General features: G+C 40.9%; 1 protein-coding gene across 2 annotated transcripts; it reads left to right on the top strand.

Annotated features, from left to right (window-relative positions):
• Window positions 1-854: 854 nt before the first annotated feature.
• On the top strand, window positions 855-20,406 carry LOC108601681 (fatty acyl-CoA reductase wat). 2 transcript variants are annotated; one of them, XM_017989590.1, is made up of 9 exons: window positions 855-925; window positions 16,411-16,513; window positions 18,131-18,205; window positions 18,302-18,414; window positions 18,480-18,728; window positions 18,919-19,367; window positions 19,432-19,671; window positions 19,738-19,995; window positions 20,060-20,406. In XM_017989590.1, exons 2-9 carry the CDS (start codon window positions 16,429-16,431, stop codon window positions 20,148-20,150), a joined length of 1,560 nt encoding a protein of 519 aa, XP_017845079.1. In that variant the 5' UTR covers window positions 855-925; window positions 16,411-16,428; the 3' UTR covers window positions 20,151-20,406. The 2 variants fall into 2 exon arrangements, with proteins under 2 accessions (XP_017845079.1, XP_017845080.1); XM_017989591.2 differs by lacking the exon at window positions 855-925 and adding an exon at window positions 1,091-1,310.
• Window positions 20,407-21,701: the final 1,295 nt, after the last annotated feature.

Genomic DNA, 21,701 nt, shown 5'->3' on the forward strand with positions numbered 1-21,701 from the left:
ACACATGCATCAAACGAATTAATGTGTCTTTTGTTCGCCATTTATATGTCTTTTGTTGCTTTTGTTGTGCTGTGTACTGTGTGTGCGAAAAAAATAAGTATAAAGATACAAAGACAAGATACAGATACAATCGGCGTAACAAACAAACACAAACACGCTGGCAATTACGTGATTGATTGCTGCGTTGCGATTAAAGTAAAAAGAGAGAAAAAACAATAAATGTCAGTACACTGCAGAATAAGTACGGGTATAAGTTTTTTTTTTTTTTTTGCGTCTGTGGGGTTCACTAAGGAAAATTACAGTATTGCAAAAAACAATTTATGGCGCGACAATGCAAGCATAACAAGTAGGACTACAGACTGACGGATGTGCAGATGAGTCAGTTGTTCTTGGCTACAATTAGAGATCAAACGATCAAGTAAGAAAAATAAAAAACATGCAAAGCTCAGCTTTTTGGCCTTTAGATTGTTAAATAAAAATATAAACGCTGAAATTACCACTCGAACAACTTGAGTGCCTGGCTTTGTGCACTTAATTCATTTACAGCTGCTGCGCTATTGTGCAGCTCCAAGTGGCTTTTGTATCTCGCTGTCTGTCTCTCTGTCTGTCTGTGTGTATCGACAAGTTGCCTTTTACTGTAACAGAGACAGCGATGTTACCGCTCAGCGCTGTGACTGTGACTGCGACTGCGACTGAGACTGAGACTGGCGACTGTTCATAATACCCTAACCCGAAAGCTTAGCTTGACTGGCTGCACGTCATAGGCAAGCGCAGCGATCACGTCAACGCCGGCGTCGCGGCTGCGGTTGCCGCTTTTTGGGGCCGCCGTCAGGTGTTGTCGTTTTTGCAAGCCGCGCTTAAGCTGAGTCTGTTTTCGTCTGCCTGGCAGCGCGGTTCTGGAACGTGTGTATACAAATCGCCTTTGGTTAGTAATAGTATCGTGTACGCTCGCTGGCTTTTGTTGCTTTCATAGCTGCTGGCGCGCAAAAGCTGCAAAAATCGCGTTAACAAATTTCAAGTCGTTTTTCCTGTAATACGAATTTTTCAAAGTTGCTGGTTTGTCTTGGTGCGGAAAATAGTTTTAATATTAGCCGCTGGCCAGCTGATTGTGCAACATTGTTGTTGTCGTCGTCGTCGTCGTTGTTGTTGTTGTGTGGCACGCTGCGTGAAAAGCGTTAACAACAATTTCGAAAGTGCGCAACCAATTGGATATAAACATAACATAACACACAAATCTTGCTCAGCCAATTTTAGTATTTCGAAAAACCAAAATTGTTGAAATTGCTAATTGCTGGACTTTTGTTGACTGAGTAAGCCAAATTGTCTAGACGTCATAATCAAACAAATTATATGCAATTTTTTTCTACAAATTAATACACTTATGCACAGCGTGAAGTAATAAATAAAAACTTGGCAAATATATAAAAAATATTGCTAAAGCTCAACAATTACGCTGTGTAAAAAAATTGCATTTTTTTACACTAAAGTGACAGGCTAAGATAATAAAATTTGTTTTATTTGCTTGTTGTATAGAATTTTAGCTTACGCAAAAGGGTACAAACAATACAGCTACTTAGTATAAAACTTAAATGCATAAGTTGCGCATACGCCCTGTGCACTATAACTTTAATACTTCTGCTTTATTTTATTGCTTATTTGAAACATTGTTTTGTGAAAAACACGTTTAACAACTCAAATCAACTGGCTGCAATAATCAAGTCCAAAAATATTTATTAACAACTGCATTCCAAAATGCAACTACTACTAGTCTATGTATATGTGAGTGTGTGTGTGTGTGTGTGCGACTTTAAGTGCAATTACGCTTATATTTGTGTATACAGTAGCCACGTTCTCACCATTAAGTTTTCAGTTAAGTGAAACCTTGAACAAAAAACAACAACAAACTTAATCGATGCAAATATTGAATCAAAATCAAATAGCATTAAACTTGCCGAACTTTGCTTAGTGACTGACTTGCAAAAAAAATCGGAAAACTGAAAAACTTTGCTACTGCTGCTGGCGCTGGCGTTAAAATTGCATGAGCTCTTGCTGGCTGGCAAGACAACACACAGACTTTGACATGGCGAAGGTTGAGGTCTGCTTGCTCAAGTTGCCTTGGCTAAGGTTGTTCTTTTTTGGATTTTTTGCTGCTGCATGAGCGCAGCGTAGCGCAAATATTTGACAAATCCCGCGAATGTGCTGCTTACTTATGTTGTCGCCGTTGTCTAGCATCGATGGGTCAGGCAGCAGCTGATGAGCATGAGCAGCAGGAAGCGGCTGAGATGTTACTTAAGCTTACATTCTAAGCACATACGTCTATGCAGTTTGTGCGATTAGCTTGGCATTGTCGCTGCTGCGATATAAGAGAGAATATAAGGAAATTCAAGAACTAAATTTGCATGCACTTATGTTTAAGTACAACGAGGGCAGCGAGGGGAGCAGGCAGTGTGTATAATTTATATTTCGCACCTTGTGCAGTTTTCATTTCGTTTGCCGCGTGCTGCTGTTGTTTATGCAATTTGCGAGTGCAAAAGCGCAAAGGAAAGAGAGAGAGAGAGAGAGCGACATATCGTATATATATAAGCCGAAAAAGCGTTGCCAACAAACGCTAACGAGTGCAGCCTGTGTATCTTACGGATAGCTCTGTCTCAGGTAACACAAACACAGCAAAAGCGGAGCGCTGCTGTTGCTGCTGCTGCTCAAATGCGCCAATTTGTATGCAAGTGGCGTTAATCGTGTAATCCGGCAGCGATGCATTGCGCACAGTTGGCAAAGCACCTTATATGTTGCCCACCATGCTCCGCTGTGGCCCCTGCTCTGCTGCAAGTCGAGGTCAGCTTGGGTAAAAAGCTAGCCAAAAGCAACGTGAGATGCGCAATTGTTTGAAATTGATTTGTAATCGATAAATGTGTGAATATTGCGCTAACATTTAAATCAACAAAACACTGCGCAACAAAAGCATGTGCACAATATGTGATTACACTTAAAGCATGGCCAGTTCTTGCCTGTGGGTTGGCTTTAGTAGCTGCTGCTAAAAAAAATTTAATAAAAAACAAATACAAGGAAAACCACTTGAACCACAACAGCAGCAGCAGCAGCGGCAGCGGCAGCGCCACTGCCAATTGCAATTGTATTGGCCATATATATGTGTAAGCTTGTATATTTTGTGGCAGCAGCAGCAGCATTGACAAGGTCAGCATATGTGGCGTTTATTTGGGTTTGGTGCTTCGCATTCTAAGCCAAGCCAAAGCTTCTTGTTAGCTTGTGGCAGCCGCTTGGCATTAACAAGTGTTTAATTGCAATAAATGCAGCTTGTATACCTTGGAATCAATGCCTGAGCTTGAGCTTGGCAATCTCTAGTAATAGTGTCTGTGTGTGTGTGTGTGTGTGTGTAGTCTTTGTGTCTAGCTGGCTATTTATTTACCAAGCTAGTGGCCACAATTTGCCAGCTATCTTTTGTGGCCAACAGCTGACCAAGGAGCACACTCACAATTTAATTATTTATAGCCATGTCTGTCTGCAGTGTATGCAAAGGTTAAATGTTTTAAATTCCATTTAAATTGTCGAACATTACACACGCTCATAATAATTTTATTGTTTTGTGGTCAAAACGCTTTTGTTTATAACTCATCTTTTTTTTCTGTTTGTGTAGCATGCTACGCGCTTTAATAAGCCAACGCGCACTTACTGCCGCTTTAATTATGCATATTGTCGTAAAGATTTTTTGGCAGCATAGGCAATTAGGTCATTACCACGCAGCCTGGGCCAAAGAGCAGGCTAAGGCCTTGACTAAGCGCGCACATAAAACAGAGATTAACAGGCCATCAAATGTGTAAGCCTTAGATACGTGCTTAGAGCCAAGGTAGCAATTGCAGAAGAGTTTAACCAAAACGTAACAGCAACAATTGCTCGACTGCATGTTTATTATGAAGTCAAGTGTCATAGCTGATCATTGTTAATATAGCTAGCCATAATGAAATTAATAATTAAACATGTAGCTTAATGTTGGCATAATTAAGCAATAAAACCCAGCGCTTTTTTTTCGCTGCTGCTGTTTGTAGTTTAAATGTTAACTGCCACAATTGTTGTTGCTGTTGCTGCTGCTGCTGCTGCTGCTGTTAACCTTTCAACTTTCGCATGCACTTAAGCTGTGCTCGCTAACATGAGTGCGTTTGGGGTGTGAGGCTTTGAATACTCATTAAGTAATCACATGAAATATTTCCGCAGCCAATTAAACCTGAAAGCCACAAAAAGCTGCAACGTGCCACACAATCTGACAGCTGCATGTGGCGCGGTCGCAGTTACAGCTACAAATATAGTTACAGTTACAAACTTGCAGTCGCTGATAACGCTTTACAATTAAATTCGTTTCAGGAAAACATTTATGCAGTTTGCATATGTAAATATTTTTTTGTAAAAACAGCTTCATATATGGCCAAACTTGCTGCTTTTATTTAAATTTCTTGCCACTCATTTTTTGTTGCTGTTGTTTTAAAAGAAGCATTGTTGTTGCTGTTGGAAATTGTATGTAAATATAATAATGGAATTTTCATATGGCGAGTTACTTTAGCGCATTGTTCTACGCTAATTGCATACGGAAACAATTGATTAAGCCGGTTTGCGACTGAGCCAGGCTATTAGCGCACAGTGTATGGGGCCATTCTGCTGGCTTTTTTGTTTTGTTTATGTTGGTTTTTATTTTTTGACAAAACTTCCGCAAACAAAAGTTTCCATGGCGAATTTTTAATGAGTGCAGTTTTAATGATGCCACATTATAAATAGTCCGTAAACAGTTTGAGTTTGTATTGCTAGTTGCACCACTAGTGCTGCCACTAAATACCAACGTCCAAATAATTTACTGTCAATATTTCGCTGCTGCTGCTGTGGCTGTTGGTTAAGTTTCAATCAAATGGCAAGCGGCTGCCAGTTCGGCTGTCAGTCTGTCTGACTGGCTAGCGAGCCTGTTGGCCAGGCTTGTGTTATATTTAAACAGGTTCGACATAATTTTATGTTTGCTGTGCAAGCTGACTAACTGACAGTCGCGTCATCCAACAGGTTACAGCTTTGCTGGCTGCATAAACGTGCCACAGCCAAAGCCACGCACAGCAGCAGCAACAACAACAGCCGCAGCGGCTTTGCTGTCAATTTTTTTCTGCTTTGTATTTTTAGCAAGTGCTTCGTACTTAATGCTAGGCTAATATGTCTGCTATTGCCTATTTGTATCTTATTTTGTTTATGTGCATGTGTGTGCGTGTGTACGTGTGTGTCGGCCCACTACCATTTCGGGTTTTTCGGTTGTGTTTGCACAATTTATGCGCAACAGTCCCCAAATGCTGCCGCACCTCTTGCCTAGCCTCTCTCTCTCTCTCTCTATTGCCGAAATGCCACACGCACCGCCCACCCACCCGCTGGCCGCCACACTCTCACTGTCGGTTGTCCATTGGTAGCCACTGGCTGGCCAAAAACTTTGTATCTTTTTCGAATTTCTAAGCCAAAAAACTGTGCGTGTGTCTGTCTGTCTGGCCCATGGCTGTGTGCGCATATTAGCCACAGCAACCACAGCCAAAACTATGCATGTATGCATGCCACTCTATGTGTGTGTGTGTTAGTATTGGTGGCAGCACTGATACTAACTAAAAGCCAACACCATAGTAGCTACCAACTTTCAGCTCGTAAATAAATCAATGCAATGAGCTGCACTGTGGGGACAAGTGCAAGTTTTTAAATCAAATCTACATTGAATTCAATTTAAAGTTCTGCTCATCGAAAAAATATTTAATAAGCATGCAAATTGTATTTATTAATTACGAAGTTATAAAATATTCTCATTGCTCCATAGTTTCACAATATTTGTGCATTTTACACATATTATAAAATAATTTCATTGCTTGTTGCATTATCTCAAAATATTTCTATCAATTACTTTACTTTTATTAGCAATTAAATTGTGTTTACTAAATTACAACAATTTTCAAATGCTTTCAATGATTTTAAAATAATTTGATTAGTGACAAATCAATGAAAATATTTGTTTTATTTTTAAAAGCTGTATTGTGTTTTTTTTTAACAAGTATAAAAGCTTACTTTGCCCACCGTATTTTGTATATTGCCTGCTAGTTGAGCTCCTTCTGCCTCTTTCGTACATATGCGTGCTTCTTTTGCGCTTTGGTAATTTGTTTTAAATATTTGTTTAAAATATCAAAACGCACGACAACACACGTACACATTTGTACGTGGTATCTAACAGATATATGTGAAAATAAAAGTTGTTAGCCACTATGTGGCTTGAGTTGTGGCGCTGCTTAGACAACATTCTCATAATAATAATAACCATAAACACACAAGCTCGTTACTAACTTCCCACACAACACAGCACAACACAACAACAAAAAATAAAACGCAAACCCTAAATATGCGTACGCAAATAGTATTTCGAAAATGTTTGGGCTTACCCATAAGAAAGTGTTATACGATATATAGGGGGTCATTCTGAATGGCAGCTATCAAGCTTTAGCTGGATTTCCATAAGTAATATTATTATGCATTACGTTGCGTAGCAGCAAATGTTGAAACGTGTGCGCGAGTTTTCTTCCTGCGCTTTGATTACCAATCGCGACCCAGTCCCAATTTCGAAATCTTTCATTTAACGTTTTCGTCAATATACGTGATAGCATTTACGTTGAGCTCATGCTCGAAGCCAAACCGCTGCGTACACTTGAACTTGAAGCCGAGCTATACAAGTGGTTTATGTTCATTGAGCGATCTTGTTCAAGTAGAAAGAAATTTTATACCAGCAGCAAATAAAATATATAAAGTAAATCTCTTTGAGTCGTTGGCCTTAGTAGCTAGCACGCCATCACGTTAGTTATGATATAATAATTAATCACGTAAATAAATAAATAAAGTGAATCTGAACAGGAACTGCTTTAATTTAAACAGAACTTTTATGTTAACTCATTTGGTTGCTAGACTGAGTTCGAGGTGTGAATCAAGCCGGTGAATGTGTTCGCTATACAAATAAATATCATGAGTAGCAATGCTTGGTTAGAAATCAATGAGAATTTGAAATGATTTGAGCAAACGCTTGTATCAACAAGATTAATGCTAATTGGCCTTAAGTTGGCGCGTCTTATGCCATAATAGCTGCTTTGCCGTTTTGGTCAGCAGCCACAACTAAGTAGCGTTTGCTCGTTTGTCATGCAAAATTGTTTAAATCTTTACTTAAATTTAGCTGTAAATTTTTGTCAGCCAGCTGCACTTCAATTGCATTTATATGTGATTGGATTTGTGCTTTCATTTCATTTGATATGTCTCGTATTTACATATTGGGTTGCGGTTGCGTTTGCGTTTGTGAGTTTAAAGCACGCACGCGGCGTATACGTATTTATTTTTTTTCACAAAGCTTTTCATACGTATTACATACAGTTATGTTTGCCTTTATCAATATTACGTTGCCCTGCAAAGTGCTCGCAGCCAAAGGCACATCCCCGCCCCTTGCGCCCGTTCGTTACTTTTTTATAGTTTGCTGCGTCGCTTATAAGTTTACGTTTCTTTGTTTTATTATACACTAGCTTAGACTTCACTCTAAGTTTAACATAATATTGTTTTAAAATATAAACATTTACAATTTAATTAAATGCACTGGTATTAATTGTTTAAGTGTATAGCAGCTGCTAAGAACTTCGCTTATTATCGATAAAAATTCAGCTTAACTTATCGAGCTAAAAGACGCTAGATTAGCCGCTAAATACTTCAGTGTAAGCGTGTGGCTGCTTCGTTCTCAATAATTTAATTTATATTTTGTATGTTTTTTTGCAAGTGTAAGCGATAAACATGCGTGGGCGTTGCCTATCTTTGGGCGCACTGCAGTCAAAGGAACAAGCGCACACACACTCATATAAAGTAAGTGCTGGGGCTTACAGTAAAGACGCAGTTGAGGGGGCATATAGCAAATATAAGCGTATCACAAACGCTCCGTGAAATCGATTTAATCATAATCCAGCTTTTACTATTTATTGTTTTGAGCTATAGTATAAATATGTGTATACATTAATACAAGCACAAAATATTATTCACATGCCTTTTGTTGTTGCTGCTTGTCGTTGCTGCTGCTGCTGCTGCTACTGCTCTCTGGACGACTGGCTGGCTTGCCGGGTGGGCTGGGTGGTGCCCATTGGGCTGCTTGGTAGCATATTTATGGTTATACTATGCATAACTGCAGGCTACCATAAAGCAATAATCCCTCCTCCAAGGCCCCCGAAACAGGCGAAGCATGCCAAACGCCAGTGTTTCAATATATGTGTATCTTGGGGGCTTCTCTGGCGTGTGGGCGTGGCTTTGGCTGTAGTTCTAACAAGTGGTGCTCTTGCAATCATTGATTTTGGTTCAGCTTAGTTTTCTTATGCAAATACGCAAAGAGTTTTTCATTTTATCGCAACATAGTGGCTTACGTATACGTAATATTTCTATTTTCATGTTGCCTGGGCATTTATTAAAACACAATGGGGCACAGCCACAATAGCTGCAAGTGTAATTCAAGCCAATGCCTTTCAATTGTTGCTTTTCATGCCTGATTGCCGACAATTTTAAATCAAGCAACGCAAATAAATTTTCTCTGAATTCTCGAGTAAAATGCAAAAGAGTTTTATTGCGCACAGTAAAATTCAACTTACAACGGAGCTAAGCATCAAACAATTTGCTCGCAATGGATGATTTGAAGCGTTTGAGCGTACAAACATATATAAAGCTTAACATTTTAATTGAATGTAATAATGCGGATTGCTGTAAAGTGCATAAACAAATCCAAGCCGCATGAAAGGCTGAACAGGCTGAACACAATGCTCAATGCATTTGCATTTTTGCAAATAAATGAAGTAATAACTTTTATGCGGCATTAAATATATTTATATGAGCTTTTCGCAAACATTGTGTGTGCCAAACATTTTGTGATTTTATGGTAATTTTTGATTTGCAACAAGCAAAATAAATTGTATGCAATTTGTGGGCCGCATAAAAATGAGCCGAAATAAATTTTGCCAGCCGGCCAAGTGCATGTGGGCATAGAGCATCAGGTCAGCAGCCTGTACATATCGCAGCTGAAGTATCTGAATCAAAAATTGCATAATTATATGTTTGTGCAGTTGAGCTGGGTGGGCTGGAGGGGTGGGGCCTGTTGCTTGTGGCCACATGATTTATACAAAATATAAACTTTTGGCTCTGTGGGCAATTATTGTTGTTCTTGCTGTTGCTGCTGCTGCTGCTGCTATGAGCCCATGGTCTATTTGCAGTTCGTTTGGGGCTTTGGGGTGCAAACAGCAATGCAATCATACGAATTAACAATGGCAAAATCAGTGCTGCAGCTATAAAAACACAATAGATGAACAACAGTAAATGGCAACAGAAAAAAAAAACAGATATAAACGAAAAAAAAGGGGCAACAATTTTGCTTAAGGGGCTAAAGGCCAGAGCAAGCGAAGAGGGAAGCGTCTGTGATAAAAAGTAATGAGCAAATTGTAGCAACAATATCTGGCAGTAAAATATCTTTGTGTTACTTTGTCTGGGTCAGTCGGTTGGTAGGTCGCCAGGTCGCTGCTGGTTTTGGCTGTGGGTGGCAAGTAAGGGCTTAGGCTTGGGTTGGTTGTTGTTGTTGTTGTTGACGAGCTGCTTGAGGGCGGTCAAGTCAATGATTTGGGCGTAGCGACAACAGCAGCAACAAATTGTCGTTTAAGCGACACGCACACACACACACACAGGGACAAATAAACAATTGACATGGACAGACACAGACATAGGCAGACAATTACAAAAAGCTGTGACTGTAACAGGGCCAAAGAAAAGACGCACATTGATGCTGAGCGACTAAATAACATGCACAATGTGAAGATAAAGTGCCAAAGATGAACAACAGCAACAACAACAGTAACAACAACAGCAACAACACTTGGCTCATACAAAGGCCTTTTGTACGTGTCGTTGCTGACTAAAGCATGCTGCTGCTGCTGCGATGGCTGCTGCTGCTGCTGCGTGTTGACGTTGACGTTGACGAAAAGCCAACGTGTGGGAAAACAAACTGTAACACTTGCGCTGACGTTCCCTGCTGGGCAGCTGGCAGCCAGGCAGTCAGCCAGGCTCGTTTTAGGGCCAAGTGAAGTCAACTCGAGCAAAGTCAAGCCGACTAGACGACGGACACAGCCGTGTCAGAGGTAGCTCATCCATTCATTCATTCATTCACTAGACACACACACACACACACACACACACACAGACAGGCGCCCCAGCTCCAAAACGGCTTTTCATCTCTGTGACGCGACCGACACTTGAGCCAGCAATCAGGCTCAATCGATGTGTAGGCAACCCTATAGTCTGCAATCTGGCACCCGCAGTCAAGTGTTCGCACGTACACACACACACACACACACACACGCAGCTTCACTACATAGAAACGTACTTATGGCAGTCAGCTTTGAAATCTGAGCAGCGACAAACAATAATAATAATAACAGCAGCAGCAGCAGCGGCAGCAGCAACAACACAAGCTACAACAACAACAACAAAGTATATAAATCGTTAACAATAAATAATCGTCTATAAGAGCGTTTTGGCGTTTCGTTATTGTAGGCGCTGTATTTGTTGTCGTATTTGTAATACAATTGTTTATGCTATTGTGAGCTCTTGTTGTTGCGGCTTGTTGTTGTTTTGTTTTTATGGTTTGCCGCACTTGCACACACATACACATATATATATAAACATAAATACAGCCTATGCAGCAGAGTGTGACATAGTTTATTGTTATTTTATTGGGGCCCTCACTTTTGGGTGCTTTCGCTTGCTTTGTAAATAATTCGTGCTGGCCACGTTTATGACGTGATTTCTTCTGCTGACCACCTTAGCTCTGCGGTCGGCCCCACTCAGCTCTCAAACGTGCCTCTCGCATTTCATACAGAAATTCAAGTAGCTGCAATTTATGTTAATTTTGTGCACAATTCATTTAAGGCTTTGGACTTATGCAAGCAAACTTAAGCTGCTGATAACATTTAAAAACTTTAACTATTTCAAGTGTCAAACACATTAAACCAGCATTGAGAACTTGCGTTTAATTGCAGCTGCTTAGCTTTAATAGCTTACTAATTATTTAGTTTGCTACAAAAGTTCAAATTTAAGTGCAATATTTAAACATATTTGCACAGCAAAGGTGTTAAGTGTGTTAATTAGTTAAAGCAATTAATGGTTTGGCTAAAGCAAATGAGAATTCAAGTTGGTTAGATTTAAATGCAATTTAAATAATATTTATGTCATCTAGCGCATAACTGTAACAAATACTTGCATAAATAAATGTATCAATAATGTGCAATAATAATAATAAAAAATTCAAATTACAAACCGCTCAGCCCTTGGCAATGCAATTAAATAAATATATGCACATAACTATAAACAAAACAAATGCTTGCTGCATAAGCATAAAAAACATTATATTGGCAAAATAATCAAGTGAAAATAAAAAGCGTTCACAAAAAAAAAATTGCAATTTCAATTGCTGCAAGTTGAAAAGTTTACTTATATTTATTTTATGTGGAAAATTTTGTAAAATTAACTCAGCGCTTGGCACATGTACATAAATATTGCATTAAGTTGTTAGCTTATTTATTTATATTAAATAGTTGCTTGAAGCGTATTTAAACTACGACTTGTAGTGCATAAATTTGCAACGTTGTTGCTCATTTTAAATGGCTTACGTCAATTGATGGGGGGCGCTTTGATTTTGGTGCGATTGGTGCGATAAAAAAGCGATTAATTAATATAAATTACGAGTATAACGGGGGCGCGTACGTGTCTACATAACAACATAATGTAGTTTGTGCTTTTTTCGTGCTTTTAATTATTTTAGTTTTGTAAGGTCTCAATGCAATTGTTGTTGCTGTCATTGATAATGCGTATAATTATAATAAAAGTGCGCAATGGCTTTGCCTCTAAATTGTTGTTGCTTTTAAATAATATATTGTTTGGTAATATATTGGTCATTAATGATTTAGTAACTACTTGAATAAATTATATATAATAAAAATGAAATTTAAATTTTAGTACAAATTGAATTAGTTCAAATTAAAAAGCGCATACCAAACTTGCATGTTTATATTTTAATTTTATGTTAATAAACAATTATTAAGTTGTGCACATGTGTGTGTGTGACACCAATTAGTGATTGCGCATATAATAAAGCAAAATATTTGCAGTTATACAACAAGTGAATTTAAAGCGCTTTAAGTTTTAAGCTGATTGGCCCTTTAAAACGTACAACGTTGCGTATGCTTGATGTGTACAGCTGCTGCATGCACTTGAGTGTTTCATAATCAACTACTATTATAGTGTCAAAATTGAGACGGGCAATTGAATTAAGCACACAATATGCAAATAATTTGGCTGCGCTTAAAGCCAAATCCACACACGTCAACAGCAGCAGCAGCAGCAGCAGCAACATGTTGGCTTATGTGATTTGATGTGATTGTTATTTTGGACAATTTCGGGTATTTTGGACTATGGCGCAAGTGAAACTGATGCTTATTAATATTTGCACAACTTATGCATAAATGTTATGGCCAGGCCCATTAACAGCAAAGGCAACGGCAACGGCAACGGCAACAGCATCAAAGGCAACAATTTGGTTACACTCAGCTGCGCATAGCACATGTGTGTGTGTGTAGTGAGGCGTGGCAGCAGCAGCACCGCAACCGCAATGAGAGTGCGCCTAACAACAATGTGACATTGACGCCGCCGCCAATGCTCATTAGCCGCTGCTACTGCTGCCTGGCCCCAAACTCTTGGGGCCGCAAAGCTTTGCGCATGCGCAATTATTAGGGCTCGCAAGATGTAAACTGATAACAAGTTAAGGTTAAAGCCCCCCAACCAGACAGCTGCCGCACGTAGCTGCCGTAATTGCAAATGTTTGCCATTTGCATGAAACTCCTCTAATTACGAGTAGTAGGCATTCGAAGACTCAAGTTCTCACACGTGCCAGCAGAACTTTGTAGTAGCCGTAGTTGCTGCATTTGTTGTATACATAGCTCTGAGATTGCATAATTGCGCTTCAGCTGCAGTTCACACAGTAGCGCTAATAACTGATAATATTAAATGCTCAAACACTGAGCGCTGAGCTCCATCAAATATAATTTCGGTTGTGTTTAATCGCAAACTAATAATGCAGCAGCCCCCAATGCCTAAGACAATATGAAGTCGAGCTACAAATAATTACGTATACGCAGCTGTAGTCGTTGCTCATATTAATTAAACGCAACCACCCACACGCAGACAAGCAAAGCAGCATAGTCATAGTATAAAGGCACTTTAAGCAGCTCATAATTGGGGTTTCAATTGCGCTGGGACCACCACTATGCATAGCTTATTGGCAGCGGCGGCCCAGGCGCACGCAACCATTAATGTGCGGCCATAAACAAGAAGCTGTCACAAACCACTCAATTTCAATACCATTGCGGCTCATAAAATGACACATCAATATAATCAAAATTATCATTATAATAGCAGCGGCTCTTAGCGCTCAGCCACATTGGCATAAAAACTATAATCAATATCCATATCCATTAGCGTTATCGTATCAATGGGCTCACATAATAATGCATGTGTATTTGTGTGTGTGTGTATGTGCGACCACAGGACAACAGTCCGACTCTTCGAGCACAGTTCGCCGTAGTCGTAGCTGCCATCCCCTTTTCGCCTCCAGCCGCCATTCATTTGTCTTCACGTAATTATCTTTTAATAGATTTAACGAACATTTTTCGCACTGACTTTGCTTGTGTCATCTCTTGGGGCGATAGGCGGTTGGCGGTTGGCTGGGTTGCCAGTTACAGACACAGACACAGTGAGACAACAACAAACAGACTAGTAAGTCCACTGCGATTCAACAGCAACCAGGAAGAGGCAGAGGCAGAGGCAGAGGCAAGTGAGGCACGGTCAGCCAACGGAAGTCGGAAGTTGTATGGCCATGGCACATGCGGTTGCTCGCATCAAGCCAGAAGCGCGAGCAGGAGGCTGGGTAATAGCGTTGCCACCAACAACAACAACAGCAGCAACACCAGCAATGGCAACAGCAACCATTTTCGCTTTATGGACTTTCAAACTGTTGCTGTTAATTATTTCTTCTTCTTTTAATGTGGCCACTGCTGTTGCCATAGTTCTTATTGCTCGTGTTACAACTCGGCTTGTTGTTGTTGCTGTTGCTGCTGCTGCTGTTGTTGCCGTTGATGATGATGTTGTTGATATTATGCAATGGGGCCTTACCACTTGGCTGGTCCAGCACCAACGCTGTTTGCACTTTTTCAGCATTTTACACTTTATTACAAAAGCATTAAATAAAATTCAAAGCGAATGAGCCCCGCAAATGCGGCCAGCCCCAAACGTTGGAGGCAGAGGCAGAAGCAGAGGCAGTGGCAACGTTGCTCTGGACGCTTCGATTCGCATTTGGTTTCCATTGAAATATGCGCTGCACTATTCTTGCATTACTTACTGCTGCGATTGTTGTTATTGTTGCGGTTCATACTTTTGTGTTTAAGCCATTGTTTCGAGTTTTCGCTCGTAGTAGAAGTTGCAAGTAGTACTAAAAGTGCCAACAGCAGCATAACTATGGTTTGCTTGCAGATAGCGACAGTGGAGCAAAGCTATAGTAAGCTTACAGCTGAACTGTAATTAATATTTATGCTAGCTAGGCACACTGTGCGCTACGTTTCAATTAGCTGCGCTTCGATGTGCATTGATGCTGGGTGTGGACAACAGCAGCAGCAGCAGCAACAACAAATGCAAACGCAGCGCTTGCAGCTGTGGCCTATAGTTAAACAATGTATAAATTCGTATTGCAGACAATATCAGCAGCAGCAGCATCCTCAATCACCATGCAACGGCAGCAGCAGCATTGCCAAAGTAGCCAGAGAATTTTGTACTGCAGTTTTGGTTGTCATCGTTGGTGGCGTTGGCGTTGTGGTCGCCGCTGTGGTGGAATCAGTTGCTGTGGCTTTTTGGCCGAGCTAGTCAGTCAGTCAGTCTGCTAGCCATTGAATGCGCTTGTCAGTCAGTCAGTTTGGTGTGCCCCCCCCCCCCCCCCCCCCCCCCCCGATCGACATTCCACCTGACGCTACCCCCAAGCAACTGTTTTCGTCATTCATACGATTGAGTGCGCGCCGAGCCAAGCGTCCAAGTGCAGTCTCCCCCCAATTGGTGTGAAATGCAATATGACCAGCTGACTAACTGACTCACTGACAGACTGTCTGGCTGTCTGCCTGTTTGGTTGCTTGACTGCTTTTAGCTGCAAGTCTGTAGTAAATGTAGGTTAATTGTGCGAAACTTCGACACTCGAATTATTTAATGTGCAGTTTTCATTTTGCGTTTAACTGCTGCGCTCACGTTCTCATTGTTTGTTTGCAATTAGACTACGCTATTTTTTTGCTTAATCGTAAGTATGTCTGCAGTGTTAACATTAGATTTTCATTGAACTTGCTCTCTGCTGATAAAGTAATTAATTTCTGCTGTTGTCATCGCAGTTGCAATTATCTTTATTAAGTAATTCGCCGCGTCGCTTTTGTTTGTGTGCACAATTTAAATGCAGCAGCGTCAACAGCATTAGCACTTCAATTAGATTTTATTCAAGACCATTGTACCGTCTGTTAGTTGTAAACTAAACCCTGCAAGTGCCTTTAACATTTAATAGTCAATTGCTGCTGCAGTAGTTAATTAATTAGCAGCTTTATGTTTAATTCATGCAGTTTACTGACGTACACTGTGCCGACAATATTTGTTTTATAAACAGCCTATAAACCGGTTGCAAATTAGCTGCGTAATATTTAGATGTTTATACGCTGAACGTTTTCTAATTTATGTTAAATGTTCAGTTGCATATTAAAGTAAGTATTTGTTTGTATTGGGCTAGGTTAAGTTCGAGGGACATAAAATGCGCTGCTCGCTGTAAAAGCAAATTAAAAATTGATTGACAATAGAGTGTTGTGGAAAGGCTGCGCATTTTTCTATACTGTCCGCTTCGCTTGAAATATTTTTTACATTTTTTATTAAAAGCATTTTACTGACGCTGCTACTTTGTCAACAGGTGCGTCTGGCACTGTATTAGAGCTTGTGCCTGGGTCCAGTGTGCGCAAAGTCAAAGCCAAAGCAAAGTTTTAATTAAATTTTTGAACAGAATTCACTTAGATTTGATTTGATGTTGCCGTGCCACAGTCGCTTGGCGACGCATGATTGGCTGATTGTAGTGAACTAGCAATTTCTGATTAAAACAAGCGCTAATTAGCAGCAGCTAATTAAATTTATATTTATATACAATTTTTGTTTATATAGCATGCTAGTTTTTTTGTCTACTTTAACTAAATAAAATATTTTTTTGTTGTTTGTGTATTGCAGCTTTCACTCACGGACAGCATGGAGGCTGCCAAATTCATGAACATGCGTAATGGATTTAGCAAATCTTTGGACGATCATTGCCAGCTTATAACTGGCCCCAAAGGTAAGTGACCAACTGTTTGGCAGACAGGTTACTGCCATTGTCACGGCCACGTGGCCTGGGCTGTGCTCAAAGTCAGGCAAAGACAATAAACAACAGCAAAAACCTCAAGCAAACAAGCAACCAGTTCCGTTCAGAAACAATAAGCATTTATGAAGAATTACATTTGTGTGTGATGAGCGCGCGGGGGAGTTGCAAGCGCGAGTGCGAAGCCAAGCAAAATTGTTGAAATTGACAAATTATGTGACAGACTTTTGTCTGCGAGAGACATCAACAAACGATGATGACGATGACGATGACGACGACGACGCAGACGACGACGACGACCCGCAAATCCAAAGCCAACACAATTGTTGACAATTCACTCAAAGTGGCGCTGACGCTGTTGTTATTGTTGCTGGTATTGTTGCTGAACAAATGCCCCAAAGCGCTCAAAAGCTTTAAATGCGCACGCCGCACTCCAACTTAGGCCACGCGCCAACGTGTTGGGGGCAATAGGGGAGGACTGCTGCTCAATTCCGTAACGCTCATAAACAATGGTAGCAATGGTGGCAGCGTGTGTTTTGGCAGGGGGTTGCACTGGCGGCAGCGGCTCAGTTTCGGCTTGGCGCGATGAGAAGTGCGCTTGAGTTGCATTTAAGCCAATTAGCATAGGTAAACAAAACATTTGAGTGAGCGCGCGCCAAGTGCTATTCGTTGAGTGTGCCATTGAGGCGGGGTGGCGTATATGGTGTCATTTGTATGAATATGAATTTATGTGCATGTGTGTGTGCTTGTGTGTGATTTTGACGCCTGGGTGTAATAACGAGAGTTTAGTTTAAGGGTGAGGTTAAGTCCTTAACAATGTTGCATTTATTATGCAATTATCAAGAGAATTATCGAGGCCAAGTGCCCTCACACTCAGTCTTACGCCTCACTCGCTCACTCTGTCTCTACTATCTGCCTATACAACTCATGCAATGACAGTGATTTACGTCGTCGATTGGCAATTAGGCCACAATGTACGGACCGTAGCATCACCACCTTGAAGATGTCAGCCGTACAATGCAGCAAACTGCATTCATACATACATATGTGTCTATGTATGTGTGTAGCGCTTTATACGTTAGATGAATTGCTCGACGAGCTGCTAACTTGCAAATATTTATGAGTGGCCCACAAGTGGCAGACAGAACAGCAACACCAACAACAACAGCAACAAAAGCTGGCAGGCGGTAGCAGCAGCCAGCTCGACAACAATGTTGGCATCGGCGTTAACTTTGAGTGTTGTTGTTGCCATTTTGACATATGGCCAAAATGCAGCCACATGCCAAACGCTCTTTACGTGTGACTGCCTCTGACTCTCTGACATTGCGTACGTGTGCGTGTGTGTGTGCTCTGCCTGTCTGTATGTGTGTGTGTGTGCGTGCTTCTATGATGGCGTGAATTATGCGCAATTCAAGTGGCTTTTGGGGGCGCGCATTTAAATTCGTGACGCGCGCGTCAAGTGGGTGGCAAACAAGCCTCGAGTGCTAGCTGCCACAGCTATTTTGAGATACGATTTCAAGCACCAGTGGCAGTGGCAATGATGCGCATCAAATTGGCTAATTGTTTAATGGCTGTTTGCATTGATCTTTACAGATGAGTCGCCCATGCAAATGTTTTACAAGGATAAGGGCGTCTTCCTTACAGGCGGCACTGGCTTCTTTGGCAAAAGTAAGTTGAAATTCTTTGACAACCGACACGTGACTTGAATAATGCTCTAACAAATTACCAACAAATTGATTTGTTCACACGCACACACACACACAGTTATTATTGAGAAGCTGTTGCGCGTGACAGAGGTGGCACAAATATATTTGCTAATACGCACCAAGAAGGGCAAGGATGCCCATGCACGCCTTGATGATTTATTCAACGATCCAGTGAGTAAACTTATTATAAATACTAACTTATGCTTTATGCTTATGTGCCAATCTTTTGCGTCTAGGTGTTTGCCAAAATGAAACAGTGTAATCCAAAGTATCGCTGCCAAATCACAATCATAAGTGGTGACTGCTCACTGCCAGGCATGGGCATTTCGCCGGATGAACGCGAAACCATTAAGGAGAATGTTAACATTGTGCTGCATAGTGCGGCAACTGTGCGCTTCGATGAGAAGCTTAAAATGGCAATCGCTATAAATGTGCATGGCACCAAGGAAATCATTGAGCTGGCCAAAGGGATTGTCAACTTAAAGGTGAGTGAAAAGGATTTTTGCAATCAAAACTCAAGTCTTAATTGCTTGAGTAAACTTCGTATTGTAACGTTTATTATCGTTAATGCTGCTTGCGCTAAGCTTCGATATCGATAACAATACGTAAGGCAATCAACTGACTGTCATCTTAGCACAAAATTCAAATTTAAGCGTTTTTCAACTCTCTTTTAAGGCCTTTGTGCATGTTTCTACGGCATTTGCACACTGCAACATGCGATATATACAAGAGAAATTCTACAACGGCATGATGTCTGGTGATAATGCCTTCAAGCTAACCGAGTGTCTGGACGAGCATACGCTTAACGCTTTGACACCCACGATTATCAAAGGCTATCCGAATACTTATACCTATACCAAAGTGCTGGCCGAGGATGTGATACAGCAGCATGCACAGAAATTGCCCGTGACCATCTTTCGACCTGGCATTGTGATCACCAGCTATCGTGAGCCAGTCACTGGCTGGATCGACAATATGTACGGTCCTTGCGGCGTTATTGTGGGCATTGGCTCGGGCGTGCTGCGCGTTTTCACAGGCAATATGGACAACAAGGCGCACATTGTGCCCGTCGACTTGTGCGTAAATGCGCTGCTGGCAAGTGCCTGGGATGTGGCACGCAATACGTAAGTTGGGCGCGCTAATAAATTAAAAAATTAATTGAGATTTGTTATTTTTCGTGGCGTTAAGTTATGAGACGCCGCCTATATATAACTATGTGCCAGATGCGGATAATATGGTCACCTGGCGCAATTATATGGAGACGGGCTTTAAGCATGCCAACGATATACCAATGCGCAAGTCAATTTGGTATCCATGCTTCACCATTGTGCCGCACATGTGGCAATATCATATTTTATGCTTCTTATATCACACATTGCCCGCTATGTTTATGGACTTGATAATGGTACTGATGGGCAAAAAGCCGAGGTAATAAAACTTTATTTTAATTTGCCTTTTGGGTTAATCATTAAGAGCTTTAATTTTTATTAACAGAATGCTAAAGATTTATCGCAAAATACACAAATTTAGCAATGTGCTGAAGTTCTTTAGCTCCAACGAGTTTCGCTTTGATAATGAAAATGTGCGGCGTCTGGCTGAGAAGCTGGACGAGCGAGACAAACGTTTGTTCAGCTTTGATATGCGTGAGGTGGACTGGCAGCAGCTGTTCCTGGTCAGTCTGTATGGGCTGCGCTTGTATGTGGTCAAAGATGATCCCAGCAGTTTACCGGAGTCTGTGCGACGCGTTAAGCGGTAAGTTAGCAAACAAACTGCAGCATTAATTGTATGTATAATAACTATTTGCTTTTATTTATAGCATGATGGTTTTGCATTATTGCACACTGGCCATTGTTTATTCGCTGACGGCTTGGGCGCTGTATGGTTTGATGAAGTTGTTATTCTTCTAAGCTCGAATTCATAACTGTATTTGGTATAATCATATTAATTTTATCTGTCTATCTTCCATGCATTAGGCTAAGGCTTAGTTTTTAGTGCATTCTTTGCTTATGATTATGTTCAGTCATACGGTTAATGCGCTCTATTCGAATTCTCTGTAGTTTAGTTGATCATTTAACACACACTGTGTATATATAATACTTATGTACTCTATTTATGTATAAAACTAAACGAATTGTAATAAAAATCGCTTCAAACCTTTTGGGATTACGTTAAGCGTTATGACTTTCACTAAATAAGCCCATAAATATGCTAATTGACTTATGTGCAATTAGTTTACTTAGAGCTTGCTTACATATTTTCAATACGTCGATAAATCGTTTGTATAGAAGCTTGAAGCAATGGCCAAGATATATTTAGATTTATGTTGTGTATGTTAAACAGAAAGGCTGGCAGAAATGTAAAAACAATAAGATTCACTGATTTACACATTGGCTTAGTATTGATATTTTTATTGCATACTTTCTGGCGAGTGGCATGTCAGAAATAAGAAAATGTCGTAAAAATAATGCCATAGAGCTTATCAAATTGCAAACAGCAGTTGGCCTTGCCTACCAACCCAGCCATCATCCAAATCCTGTAAAGCGCTTTATCGTATCATGCCCACACATGCATAGACTGTCATATGTATACCGTATATAAATGTACATACATTCATAGATCCGTGCACACACACACACAGACCCACACGCCGCCCAGAGATATTCACACGTACAGACGCACGTATAAATAAATAAATCCGCATGTATCGCTTTGCAGTGCAGCACTTGTATGATTTCAAAATTAAAATCAGAGCATAACCCAATCACCCAGTCGCAATCCTCTCAACCCGCTCACACACACACACACACACACACACACACAGACCCACACTCACACTGCTGCCTTTTACTTCTTCGCTACTTGGCATTTTAGTCTGCTTGAAGCTGCTTGCCAGCTCATTCCCAATACAGTAATAAAACTCTCTCATGCTCATCAAACATATACAACAGCAGTTGAAGCACTGTGTGCATGTGTGTCTGCTTGTGTGTGTGTGTGGCATTGTGGCATGGCGCTGTCGCTGTCTCTGGCTTTACACACAGCGAGTGAAAAATGTTTGTCAAACCGCAGTGAGCGCTGCGCGCAAATGATTGAAGCCATTGCGACGCGACGCTTCGCATCGTTATCATTGAGATGCGGATTCGGATTCGGATGCGGATGCTGTTACTCAGCGTATGCGCGCGGGCCAAGTATGTTATGGAGATTTTTCAAAAAATTACGACAGCGAAACGCCCGCGCGTACAATTAAAGTAAGCGGCATACGGGGCGCATGAGTGCAGGGCGCACAGCACAAAAAGCGGCGTCTGAGTAATAACTCCCCAATATGTTTCACTGCATAGCAAGACAGACAGACAGACATACATATTTGTTTGTTTGTGTGTCTGTGTGTGTGTGTGTGTGTGTGTGTGTGTGCATGTTGCCACATAAATATGTATTAGAATGATTGCCATTGTTGCTGTAGT

The sequence above is a fragment of the Drosophila busckii genome, chromosome 3R (genome assembly GCF_011750605.1).
Source record: "Drosophila busckii strain San Diego stock center, stock number 13000-0081.31 chromosome 3R, ASM1175060v1, whole genome shotgun sequence".
Lineage (NCBI taxonomy): Eukaryota > Metazoa > Arthropoda > Insecta > Diptera > Drosophilidae > Drosophila > Drosophila busckii.

What these genes read in the sequence shown, in the direction of transcription:
- LOC108601681 (XM_017989590.1), top strand. Translation starts at nt 16,429, where the DNA reads ATGGAGGCTGCCAAATTCATGAACATGCGTAATGGATTTAGCAAATCT. An exon ending in GCTTATAACTGGCCCCAAAG is followed by an intron (nt 16,514 to 18,130) that starts GTAAGTGACCAA and finishes TGATCTTTACAG; the next exon opens with ATGAGTCGCCCATGCAAATG. An exon ending in CTGATGGGCAAAAAGCCGAG is followed by an intron (nt 19,672 to 19,737) that starts GTAATAAAACTT and finishes TTTTATTAACAG; the next exon opens with AATGCTAAAGATTTATCGCA.